This window comes from Cololabis saira, chromosome 20, assembly GCF_033807715.1.
Source record: "Cololabis saira isolate AMF1-May2022 chromosome 20, fColSai1.1, whole genome shotgun sequence".
Lineage (NCBI taxonomy): Eukaryota > Metazoa > Chordata > Actinopteri > Beloniformes > Belonidae > Cololabis > Cololabis saira.
In genome coordinates, this window is record NC_084606.1 from 4,866,581 (window position 1) to 4,880,187 (window position 13,607).

The 13,607-nt window shown below is 46.0% G+C and overlaps 1 protein-coding gene across 1 annotated transcript in view; it reads right to left on the reverse strand.

The window, feature by feature from the left end:
• Window positions 1-13,607, reverse strand: part of LOC133420932 (protein NLRC3-like) — a 65,474-nt gene that overhangs the window by 35,443 nt on the left and 16,424 nt on the right. Inside the window, exons 8-13 of the mRNA XM_061710812.1 lie at window positions 13,184-13,357; window positions 11,304-11,477; window positions 10,517-10,682; window positions 10,027-10,218; window positions 7,529-7,674; window positions 7,008-7,101 (exon numbers count right to left, since the gene is read on the reverse strand). Of these exons, the coding sequence (XP_061566796.1) occupies window positions 7,008-7,101; window positions 7,529-7,674; window positions 10,027-10,218; window positions 10,517-10,682; window positions 11,304-11,477; window positions 13,184-13,357 (946 nt within the window). The remainder of the gene's footprint in view (window positions 1-7,007; window positions 7,102-7,528; window positions 7,675-10,026; window positions 10,219-10,516; window positions 10,683-11,303; window positions 11,478-13,183; window positions 13,358-13,607) is intronic.

Here is a 13,607-nt window from a genome sequence, read left to right on the forward strand (position 1 = left end):
TTGAAATGTATAACTGTTACATTTTTCTGCCTATTCGTTTTGCGTCCAAGTCACGTGACTTTTAAGATTCTGGCCGTGATACCAACAAACATGGTGGACATTTTTGATTTTTTAGTGAAAAAAATCTATATTTTGAGTTAACAAACACGGTGGACATTTTTCAGTTTTGAGTGAAAAAAATCTATATTTTGAGTTAGTTTCTGCATAGAAATGCGATTTGATTACATTTATAGCAATATATAAATGTAGATAATCTCTTGCTTGCTCTGGTTGCAAGGTTTTTTCAGATCTCGTCAGAATAATGTAAAACTGGAACTTTTTAATAACGTGAAATCGTTACGTTTTTGTTGCTGGACAGTGCTGTGAAAAAAAAAAATATCTTGAGTTAGTTTCTGCATAGAAATGCGTTTTGATTACATTTCTAGCAATACATATTTCAATTTCATAATATTCACTCAATAAATGTACATAATCTCTTGCTTGCTCTGGTTGCAAGGTTTTTTCAGATTTCGTCAGAATACCCTGGCTACGGTGGTCCAAAGTGCAAAAACGTAGAGGGGTTACAATATTCAACCCAGTCTCACAGGAAAACGTGGTACAGGCTACGTTGGTCCACATTGCAAAACGTGGCCAATGTTACGATTTGCCCTCCTAAAACGTGAGATGTGAAACCGTTCCGTGGCTCATTCATTTTATTAGGTTTCGTTAGGTTTCGTTTCTGTCACGTGACTTTCAAGTTTTCGGCTGTTCGGGGGCATCCCCTGATCAGACAGACGTTAGTTTGGTGCAGATCAGACCTGTACTTTTCGATGGGCGGGGCTTTGAAACGTCACCTTTTCCAACATTCGAACGGACACCGTTGCCACAATATTTTACCAAACCAAGTAAAACTTGACCTGTGGCCTCCATATGGGGCTTAAATTGGGCTTGCCAAGTCTCAACTCTGTAAACCCTCTGCAATGCCAACTAGCTCTGTGGAAGTCGTACAGCCACAAGACCAAAAGATCCTAGCAAAGGGCCTTCTGCATTGCAACATAGTCAAAAATCAGCCTCCCAGCTCAAAGCGTTAGTGAATTATTCAAAAAACACACAGGGTCTGGGGCGCGGGCCTCTGGTGGCCCCTGGGGGGCGGTGGGTGGGGCCGCGGGGTCCTGTCCCTGGCCGGTGGGGGCCTTGGGGGCCTGTGGGGGGGGGTACCTCATGGCGGTGGGGGGGGTGGCTGGGGAGGGCTCGGGCGGGGGGCGGTGGCTTGGGCGTCTCCGGGCCTCCTGGGGGGGGCTGGGCCGTGGACGTGGGGGTCCCACCCGGAGGGCCCGGTCCTGCCTGGGTGGGGGGTGGCTGTCTGCGCTGGGGGGGCATTGCTGCCTTGGTCCTCCGTCGCTGGGCGGGGGCCAAGTGCCCCTGCGGATGTGGGGACTCCGTGACCCTTGGGGTGTCCGCCGGGGTGGCCTCGGGGGGGGGTGGGGCCGGGTCCGGAGATCGGGCCTCCCCTGACCGGGGGGTGCACGGGCGGGCACGGCGGCGGGGTGGCGCCATTCCCAGGTATCTATGTCTTATGTTGTCAGTATGAATGGGAGGATGTTGGACCGTTTCCCCCTCCGTCTGGGGGCTCCGGCGGCTCCGGGGGCGCCCGTGGAGGTACGGTGGGGCCCTGGCCCGGCTCGGGGGGCCGGCCCCCGTCTACTGGATGGCCGGTGGGGGGACGCGGGTGTCTTATCAGGGCCAGCTTTGCTGGTCCTGCCTCCTGGCTTCGGCCTCCGCTCCCCCTCTTGCCCCCCCTACACGATTCATACGCACATAGGCGAAAGGCGGGGGGTCCGGGTCGTGGGGGGCACTGTCCCGCGTGGCCCGGCACTCCCCGCCTCACGGTTTTAACAGCAAACTAGACACTGCACATTCAACACTTTATAAATACACTTGACAAGGACACGTAGTTCGGGAGGGGGGGGGGGGGTCGGTGTCAATCGATACTTGGCCCCTACACGATTCATACGCACATAGGCGAAAGGCGGGGGGTCCGGGTCGTGGGGGGCACTGTCCCGCGTGGCCCGGCACTCCCCGCCTCACGGTTTTAACAGCAAACTAGACACTGCACATTCAACACTTTATAAATACACTTGACAAGGACACGTAGTTCGGGAGGGGGGGGGGGGGTCGGTGTCAATCGATACTTGGCCCTCCCTCCTCCCTGTTTTTATGGCATTAATCACATGCACTCAACACAAGGGGCGGGAGGGGGTCCCACATCACCCGCGTTCCCTCACCGGCCTGGGCCTCGGACGGGTGGGTCGGGTTACCCGGGCCTGGCGGGGCCCGCCGTGCAGCCTGGGGTGCCTTCTGGCGGTGCTGGACCCCCCCGGGGAGGGGGAAACGGTGCGTGATTGTATGTCTGTGTCGGTGAGAATGCGGTATGGAAGGGTCCTGCCATGGAGGATTTGAGCCTCCATTGGCAGGACATCAAAAACTTAATAATTTATCAATATTATATTATACAAAGATGGTTATTATTATTATTATTATTATTAGTATTATTATTATTATTATTATTATTATGTATAGTATATTATATTATTATTAGTATAGGTATCGGATAGGTGAATGGATGAATGAATGGGATGCCTGGGTCTGGGGCCCTCCGTTGTCGGGCCTGCGCGGGTGTCGCCTTGTTGGGGGGTTCCCTCTCTCCGGGCCCGTCTCCGGTCCCCCCCGCTGCCTCTACGGCGGGGCGCCCCTCTGGTCTTGGAGGGCCACTTTCGTGGGGGACGGGTGCGCCTGCCCGCGTCGGCGGCCGGGGCGGCTCTGTCTCTCCGGGCAGGCTGGCCCCCTGCCGGGTGGGGGTCGTTGGCCTGAAGGGTGAGGGCCTCCTGGCCGCGTGTCCGGCCCGGACCGGGTGGCCGGGGATTGCCTGGGTCGCGGTCCGCCGCCGCGGGATCCCTGGCTGCTTCTTTCCGCGCCGTGGGGGCCCCTCGGCCGCCGCCAGGGGGGGGGGGGGGGGGGGGGGGGGGTGGGGGGGTGCTCGCAGGCGGTGGGTTGCCTCCCTCCTACTTCTCCCCTCTGTGGGGTTGCCGGTGGCCTGGGTTCCCGGGCTCTTCCGTGTCGGCCTCTGGTCTCGCGGGTGGCGGGGTCGCTCCCCCCCCTCCCCCACTATAGATACACTTCAGGTGGAGCTTTGTTTGGTTTATTACACACACACACACACACACACACACACACACACACACACACACACATACACACATATAGTCATTTAGTCACATGCACACACACACACACACACACACACACACACACACACACACGCATGATCATATACATACACACACACACACACATAGACATACACACTGGCTTGTTCACCTGCATGCTGGCTCTCTAGTTTTTGGGTTTAGGTAGCGGTAGCGATAGCTTAGCTCAGACTGCGATCAGATCTCAAGATTTAGGTCGATTGCTGTTCGTGTTTTGGTTGGCTCCGTGCCGGTTTCGTGCTTTGTTTGTGGTTTTTTGTTGCAGATTTCCAGTGCTTGACGTGTGTCTCCGTGTGTTCCTGCTTCCTGGATTGGCAGTGGATGTCGTCCACTGCCACTAATGTTGTGTAATTAACAATGATACAGTGGTGTTTCTGCCTTAAGAAATGTTGCAGACATCATTGTGAAAATCGCCGTTAACGTCAAAACGGACAGTTCAACAGTGTGTGTGTGTGTGTGTGTGTGTGTGTATTTTTTTTCTCTCGCACCGGAGCCACTCATCGTCTGCGCTCCGGGACCTCCCACTTTAGAAATTAAGCACTGGGCCTGGCATATATTTTAATAACGGGGCCATGCAAGAGAATTGGTGGTTTTATTACTCAAAGGAAGTAAAACAAGCACATGGTTCATACATTTCCGTCAATAAGATCCATTAAATGAGGGTAAAATAACCAAAATATATTTCTTGCTATGAATATGATAAAATCTGCTTTTCATGGCGAAACTATCTTAAAATATTGCAATTTAGACCGAGAATCGAAGAAATGGCAGCAATTTTATTTTTCCTCCACAGCCGAAAACTTGAAAGTCACGTTACAGAAACGAAACCTAACGAAACCTATTAAAATGAATGAGCCATGTTTGTTGGTATCACGGCCAGAATCTTAAAAGTCACGTGACTTGGACGCAAAACGAATAGGCAGAAAAATGTAACAGTTATACATTTCAAGGGCTAGAAAAATGTAACAGTTATACATTTCAAGGGCTAATATTGTAACCCCTCTACGTTTTTGCATTTGGACCAACGTAGCCAGGGTATTCTGACGAGATCTGAAAAACCTTGCAACCAGAGCAAGCAAGAGATTATGTACATTTATTCAGTGAATATTATGAAAGTGAAATATGTATTGCTAGAAATGTAATCAAAACGCATTTCTATGCAGAAACTAACTCAAAATATTGATTTTTTCCACAGCGTGTCCAGCAACCAAAAATGTAACCATTTCATGTTATTAAAACGTACCAGATTTACATTATTCTGACGAGATCTGAAAAAACCTTGCAACCACGAGCAAGCAAGAGATTGTATACATTTACTGAGTGAATATTATGAAAGTGAAATATGTATTGCTAGAAATGTAATCAAAACGCATTTCTATGCAGAAACTAACTCAAAATATTGATTTTCTTCACAGCGTGTACAGCAACCAAAAATGTAACCATTTCACGTTTTTAAAACGTTCCAGATTTACATTATTCTGACGAGATCTGAAAAAACCTTGCAACCACGAGCAAGCAAGAGATTATATACATTTACTGAGTGAATATTATGAAAGTGAAATATGTATTGCTAGAAATGTAATCAAAACGCATTTCTATGCAGAAACTAACTCAAAATATTGATTTTCTTCACAGCGTGTACAGCAACCAAAAATGTAACCATTTCACGTTTTTAAAACGTTCCACATTTACATTATTCTGACGAGATCTGAAAAAACCTTGCAACCACGAGCAAGCAAGAGATTATATACATTTACTGAGTGAATATTATGAAAGTGAAATATGTATTGCTAGAAATGTAATAAAAACGCATTTCTATGCAGAAACTAACTCAAAATATTGATTTTTTCCACAGCGTGTCCAGCAACCAAAAATGTAACCATTTCATGTTATTAAAACGTTCCAGATTTACATTATTCTGACGAGATCTGAAAAAACCTTGCAACCACGAGCAAGCAAGAGATTATATACATTTACTGAGTGAATATTATGAAAGTGAAATATGTATTGCTAGAAATGTAATCAAAACGCATTTCTATGCAGAAACTAACTCAAAATATTGATTTTCTTCACAGCGTGTACAGCAACCAAAAATGTAACCATTTCACGTTTTTAAAACGTTCCAGATTTACATTATTCTGACGAGATCTGAAAAAACCTTGCAACCACGAGCAAGCAAGAGATTATATACATTTACTGAGTGAATATTATGAAAGTGAAATATGTATTGCTAGAAATGTAATCAAAACGCATTTCTATGCAGAAACTAACTCAAAATATGGATTTTCTTCACAGCGTGTACAGCAACCAAAAATGTAACCATTTCACGTTTTTAAAACGTTCCAGATTTACATTATTCTGACGAGATCTGAAAAAACCTTGCAACCACGAGCAAGCAAGAGATTATATACATTTACTGAGTGAATATTATGAAAGTGAAATATGTATTGCTAGAAATGTAATCAAAACGCATTTCTATGCAGAAACTAACTCAAAATATTGATTTTCTTCACAGCGTGTACAGCAACCAAAAATGTAACCATTTCACGTTTTTAAAACGTTCCAGATTTACATTATTCTGACGAGATCTGAAAAAACCTTGCAACCACGAGCAAGCAAGAGATTATATACATTTACTGAGTGAATATTATGAAAGTGAAATATGTATTGCTAGAAATGTAATCAAAACGCATTTCTATGCAGAAACTAACTCAAAATATGGATTTTCTTCACAGCGTGTACAGCAACCAAAAATGTAACCATTTCACGTTTTTAAAACGTTCCAGATTTACATTATTCTGACGAGATCTGAAAAAACCTTGCAACCACGAGCAAGCAAGAGATTATATACATTTACTGAGTGAATATTATGAAAGTGAAATATGTATTGCTAGAAATGTAATCAAAACGCATTTCTATGCAGAAACTAACTCAAAATATTGATTTTCTTCACTCAAAAATGAAAAATGTCCACCGTGTTTGTTGGTATCACGGCCAGAATCTTAAAAGTCACGTGACTTGGGCGCAAAACGAATCGGCAGAAAAATGTAACAGTTATACGTTTTAAGGGCTAAAAAAACGTAACAGTTATACATTTCAAGGGCTAATATTGTAGCCCCTCTACGTTTTTGCACTTTGGACCAACGTAGGCAGGGTACGTTTTTGTGTGAGACTGGGTTGAGATTTCAGGTCTGAGTCCACGACTACACCCAGACTTCAGGTCTCATCAGTGGTTTGTAGCTGCAACACCTGAAACTGTGTGCCGACTCTTAAACGCTCTTCTTCTGGTCTAAAAACTACTAGAACATTATCCCACATCAATGTATTGATCTGTTCTCTGCATCTACTCAACACTTGTATGGGCTCATTGTCTCCTGGTGACACTGAAATGTACAGCTGTGTGTCATCTGCGTAGTTATGGTAACTTATCTTGTTGTTTATTATTACCTGAGCTAGCGGAAGCTTGTAGATGTTAAATACGAGCGTCCTAGGATAAAACCTTGGGGAACCCCTCATTTCATTTATGTTGATTCTGATGTAAAGTTACATGTTGACACAAAGTAGTCCTTGTCCTTTAAGTGAGACTCAAACCAGTCAAATATTGGTCCAGAAAGTCTGACCCAGTTCTCCAGTGGCTCTAGTAAAATACTATAACAGTAGGAGTTGCTGCGCTGAGGTCCAATAGTACCGGCACTGTGGTTCTTCCACAGTCTGCATTTATATGGATGTCATTGAACACCTTGACAAGGACGGTCTCAGTACTGTGATGAGCAGGAAAACCGGACTGGAAGACGTCGGCTCATCCTGGTCCAGAAAGGAAATGTTCACCTCGATGGACGGATATGCGGACACACAGCTGTACAGACGGAGGTTCCACCTCAAAGGTGTGAGGATGTGGGATGAAGAACCCCTGGTTCCTCCTCCAGTGTTTCTGGATGATTCTCCACGTTCTGCTTTTGGCCAGAGGATAAAAACTGACGGTCACTTTGATGCAGCTTCTGACAGATACCACGTCCTCATGACGCTGCAGGGCGTTCTGCATCACTTCCTGTTGCGGCCTGTGTGTCGTAGCGCGCCTCTCCTGTCTGCATCACTGATTAGCGCTCCATTTCTGGGTTTGGCCACATGTTTACCGCCGTGAACTGGGGGTACGCACCTGGCCACTAAAACACTAAGTTAGTGCGGTACCGCTGTGTAACTCTACCAAAACAATGTGGGACTCCGGAGTTTCTCTGGACCTCAAATCTGACCAGTGACATGTTTGACGGCATGTCGTCCTTCACCGCTGGCTGTCCAGGTGGAGACCAAGCGCCGACCATCTCACTTCTGGGTCGGGTCTCATGAGGAACTCTGACTCGCTGCAGTTCCTCGACTGGCCACTAGAGGCTGCAAAAACCAGCTCATGGTTGATTTCACGTCCACGACAACTCTGAGGACGGTGAATGTGTCACGTCAGGAGAGTTTATAAAAAACATTACATCTATTTGTAACATGACTGATGGACAGTCGGCTCAGCTGATGGTCATCCACCACCACTCAATCATCCCTCATCGTCATGGTAACAGTCATCAGTGGGTTGTAGTGACCCAGCGTCGCTAAACGCAGTAATCCTGGATTTCTCCAGGGAATCAACATGTGGAAGGAGATATTCTGCTGGAATCCTGAATCCTGCTGCTGCACAGCTGGATGATGTTGTTGACAGAACTACAGCTTCAGTGTCAACAACGTTGGACGGTGTCGTCCCTCAGGAACAGAAGGTCAAAGGTCAGAGCAGGTCGGCCCCGTGGTTTAATTCACAACTGCAGGTTTTAAAGCAGACATCCAGAAAGATGGAGAGAAAGTGTCGTTCCCATAACTTAATCAAGATTACATTAATCTAGAATCAATAATATGGTACTGATTAGACCACACTGAGGTTTAAACCTTTGATTTCTGTGTGGAGTGTTGAGGTGAGTTTGTAGTGAAGTGGGTTCTACCAGTAAAACTGGACTGAAGTGAATTATCTGCTGCAAGGGAGTCAGCATGAAAAGACTTGAATGAATCCTGACCTGAGAGTCTCCAGGTGACAGTGTGGACTCTCCAGTCCAGGACACAGCTGCTCCAGTCCAGAATCCTGCAGGTGGTTGTTGCTCAGGTCCAGTTCTGTCAGACTGGAGGACTGAGAGCTGAGAACTGAGGACAGAAGTGGACAGATGTTCCCTGAGAGGTGACAGCCACTCAGTCTGCAGACGGAAGAAAAGAACAACAACCTGGTTATTTCCCTGTCATGGAAGAACATGTAGTTGTGTCTCCAACTGTTCTGTTGGTCTTCAGTAAAGTTTCTGTTAAAATGAAATTTCAGCAACAAACAATTCAAGCTGCTTTACATGAGAAAAACATGAAAAATAAAGAGGAAAAAATTTAAATCACGGGTTTTAGTGCAGTTTGCAGAATAAATAAAGGTTAGGTTAAATAAAGGTCAGTTTAGGTTGTAACTATAGTTTAAGGTAAGGACTTAAACTATAGTTACAATTAAGAAATAATATTATCATTGCTTAAAGTTAAATTCAGAATAGTTTCAATAATCCACCAAAGGCTGTAAACTAACGAGTTTTAACTTGATTCAAAGGAACTGAGGGTTCCAGTTCCTGCAAGTTTCTGGAGGTTTGTTCCAGATCTGTGGAGCATAGAAGCTGAAGGCTGCTTCTCCATGTTTGGTTCTGGTTCTGGGGACACAGAGCAGACCTGGACCAGGACACCTGAGAGGTCTGGGTGGTTGCTATGGCAACAAGTCTCTGATGTATTTTGGTCCTGAACCATTCAGTGATTTTTAAACTACCAGAAGTATTTTAGAGTCTATTCTCTGAGGTGCAGGGAACCTGTCTAAAGACCTCAGAACTGGACTGATGTGTCCACCTTCTTGGTTCTGGTGAGAACCAGCAGCGTTCTGGATCAGCTGTGTGATTGACAGCTAGTCAGACCTGTGAAGACGCCGTTGCAGTAATCAAGTCCACTGAAGATAAACATGGATGAGTTCTTCAAGGTCCTGCAGAGACATCAGTCCTTCATCCTGGAGATGTTCTTCAGGTGACAGAAGGACGACTTTGTCCATGTTTTAATGTCTCTGGAAGTTCAGGTCTGAGTCCATGACTACACCCAGATTTCAGGTCTGAGTCCATGACTACACCCAGATTTCAGGTCTGAGTCCATGACTACACCCAGATTTCAGGTCTGAGTCCATGACTGCACCGTGATTTCAGGTCTCATCAGTGGTTTGTAGCTGCAACACCTGAAACTGTGTGCCGACTCTTAAACGCTCTTCTTCTGGTCTAAAAACTACTAGAACATTATCCCACATCCATGTATTGATCTGTTCTCTGCATCTACTCAACACTTGTATGGGCTCATTGTCTCCTGGTGACATTGAAATGTAAAGCTGTGTGTCATCTGCGTAGTTATGGTAACTTATCTTGTTGTTTATTATTACCTGAGCTAGCGGAAGCTTGTAGATGTTAAATACGAGCGTCCTAGGATAGAACCTTGGGGAACCCCTCATTTCATTTATGTTGATTCTGATGTAAAGTTACATGTTGACACAAAGTCATCCCTGTCCTTTAAGTGAGACTCAAACCAGTCAAGTATTGGTCCAGAAAGTCTGACCCAGTTCTCCAGTGGCTCTAGTAAAATACTATAACAGTAGGAGTTGCTGCGCTGAGGTCCAATAGTACCGGCACTGTGGTTCTTCCACAGTCTGCATTTATGTGGATGTCATTGAACACCTTGACAAGGACGGTCTCAGTACTGTGATGAGCAGGAAAACCGGACTGGAAGACGTCGGCTCATCCTGGTCCAGAAAGGAAATGTTCACCTCGATGGACGGATATGCGTAACACACAACTGTACAGACGGAGGTTCCACCTCCAAGGTGTGAGGATGTGGGATGAAGAACCCCTGGTTCCTCCTCCAGTGTTTCTGGATGATTCTCCACGTTCTGCTTTTGGCCAGAGGATAAAAACTGACGGTCATGTTGATGCAGCTTCTGACAGATACCACGTCCTCATGACGCTGCAGGGCGTTCTGCATCACTTCCTGTTGCGGCCTGTGTGTCGTAGCGCGCCTCTCCTGTCTGCATCACTGATTAGCGCTCCATTTCTGGGTTTGGCCACATGTTTACCGCCGTGAACTGGGGGTACGCACCTGGCCACTAAAACACTAAGTTAGTGTGTTACCGCTGTGTAACTCTACCAAAACAATGTGGGACTCCAGAGTTTTCTCTGGACCTCAAATCTGACCAGTGACATGTTTGATGGCATGTCGTCCTTCACCGCTGGCTGTCCAGGTGGAGACCAAGCGCCGACCATCTCACTCCTCATGAGGAACTCTGACTCGCTGCAGTTCCTCGACTGGCCGCTAGAGGCTGCAAAAACCAGCTCATGGTTGATTTCACGTCCACGACAACTCTGAGGACGGTGAATGTGTCACGTCAGGAGAGTTTATAGAAAACTTTACATCTATTTGTAACATGACTGATGGACAGTCGGCTCAGCTGATGGTCATCCAGCACCACTCCCTCATCCCTCATCGTCATGGTAACAGTCATCAGTGGGTTGTAGTGACCCAGCGTCGCTAAACGCAGTAATCCTGGATTCCTCCAGTGAATCAACATGTGGAAGGAGATATTCTGCTGGAATCCTGAATCCTGCTGCTGCACAGCTGGATGATGTTGTTGACAGAACTACAGCTTCAGTGTCAACAACGTTGGACGGTGTCGTCCCTCAGGAACAGAAGGTCAAAGGTCAGAGCAGGTCGGCCCCGTGGTTTAATTCACAACTGCAGGTTTTAAAGCAGACATCCAGAAAGATGGAGAGAAAGTGTCGTTCCCATAACTTAATCAAGATTACATTAATCAAGAATCAATAATATGGTACTGATTAGACCACACTGAGGTTTAAACCTTTGATTTCTGTGTGGAGTGTTGAGGTGAGTTTGTAGTGAAGTGGGTTCTACCAGTAAAACTGGACTGAAGTGAATTATCTGCTGCAAGGGAGTCAGCAGGAAAAGACTTGAGTGAATCCTGACCTGAGAGACTCCAGGTGACAGTGTGGACTCTCCAGTCCAGGACACAGCTGCTCCAGTCCAGAATCCTGCAGGTGGTTGTTGCTCAGGTCCAGTTCTGTCAAACTGGAGGACTGAGAGCTGAGAACTGAGGACAGAAGTGGACAGATGTTCCCTGAGAGGTTACAGCCACTCAGTCTGCAGACGGAAGAAAAGAACAACAACCAGGTTATTTCACTGTCATGGAAGAAAATGTAGTTGTATCTTCAGTAAAGTTTGTGTTAAATCACATTTAAGCAACAAACAATTCAAGCTGCTTTACATGAGAAGAACATGAAAAATAAAGAGGAAAAAATTAAAATCATATTTTTAGTGCAGTTTGCAGAATAAACAAAGGTTAGACTTAAACTAGAGTTACAATTAAGAAATAATATTATCATTGTTTAAAGTTAAATTCAGAATAGTTCCAATAATCCACCAAAAGCTGTAAAGTAACAAGTTTTAACTTGATTCAAAGGAAGTGAGGGTTCCAGTTCCTGCAGGTTTCTGGAGGTTTGTTCCAGATCTGTGGAGCATAGAAGCTGAATGCTGCTTCTCCATGTTTGGTTCTGGTTCTGGGGACACAGAGCAGACCTGAACCAGGACACCTGAGAGGTCTGGGTGGTTGCTATGGTAACAAGTCTCTGATGTATTTTGGTCCTGAACCATTCAGTGATTTTCAAACTACCAGAAGTATTTTAGAGTCTATTCTCTGAGGTCCAGGGAACCCGTGTAAAGATCTCAGAACTGGACTGATGTGTCCACCTTCGTAGTTCTGGTGAGAACCAGCAGCGTTCTGGATCAGCTGTCTGATTGACAGCTAGTCAGACCTGTGGAGACGCCGTTGCAGTAATCAAGTCCACAGAAGATAAACATGGATGAATTCTTCAAGGTCCTGCAGAGACATCAGTCCTTGATCCTGGAGATGTTATTCAGGTGAAAGAATGACGACTTTGTCCATGTTTTAATGTCTCTGGAGGTTCAGGTCTGAGTCCCTGACTACACAGAGATTTCTGGTCTCATCATTAAAACAATGTGGGACTCCAGAGTTTTCTCTGGACCTCAAATCTGACCGGTGACATGTTTGACGGCATGTCGTCCTTCACCGCTGGCTGTCCAGGTGGAGACCAAGCGCCGACCATCTCACTTCTGGGTCGGGTCTCATGAGGAACTCTGACTCGCTGCAGTTCCTCGACTGGCCGCTAGAGGCTGCAAAAACCAGCTCATGGTTGATTTCACGTCCACGACAACTCTGAGGACGGTGAATGTGTCACGTCAGGAGAGTTTATAGAAAACATTACATCTATTTGTAACATGACTGATGGACAGTCGGTTCAGCTGATGGTCATCCACCACCACTCCCTCATCCCTCATCGTCATGGTAACAGTCATCAGTGGGTTGTAGTGACCCAGCGTCGCTAAACGCAGTAATCCTGGATTTCTCCAGGGAATCAACATGTGGAAGGAGATATTCTGCTGGAATCCTGAATCCTGCTGCTGCACAGCTGGATGATGTTGTTGACAGAACTACAGCTTCAACAACGTTGGACGGTGTCGTCCCTCAGGAGCAGAAGGTCAAAGGTCAGAGCAGGTCGGCCCCGTGGTTTAATTCACAACTGCAGGTTTTAAAGCAGACATCCAGAAAGATGGAGAGAAAGTGTCGTTCCCATAACTTAATCAAGGTTACATTAATCAAAAATCAATAATATGGTACTGATTAGACCACACTGAGGTTTAAACCTTTGATTTCTGTGTGGAGTGTTGAGGTGAGTTTGTAGTGAAGTGGGTTCTACCAGTAAAACTGGACTGAAGTGAATTATCTGCTGCAAGGGAGTCAGCAGGAAAAGACTTGAATGAATCCTGACCTGAGAGTCTCCAGGTGACAGTGTGGACTCTCCAGTCCAGGACACAGCTGCTCCAGTCCAGAATCCTGCAGGTGATTGTTGCTCAGGTCCAGTTCTGTCAGACTGGAGGACTGAGAGCTGAGAACTGAGGACAGAAGTGGACAGATGTCCTCTGAGAGTTGACAGCCACTCAGTCTGCAGACGGAAGAAAAGAACAACCAGGTTATTTCACTGTCATGGAGGAAAATGTAGTTGTGTCTCCATCTGTTCTGTTGGTCTTTTATGTCCAATGTGACATTAAAGTCTCTGGAAATGAAAGAACCAGCGTAAACTCACAAATGTGAGGTTGTGATGAAAAAAGACCCCAAACAAGTGAAGAAAACATGAAATGTGGAGGTAAAACCAGACGTAGTCAGAAACTAGCCTCCACTCCAGAGGTCCAACA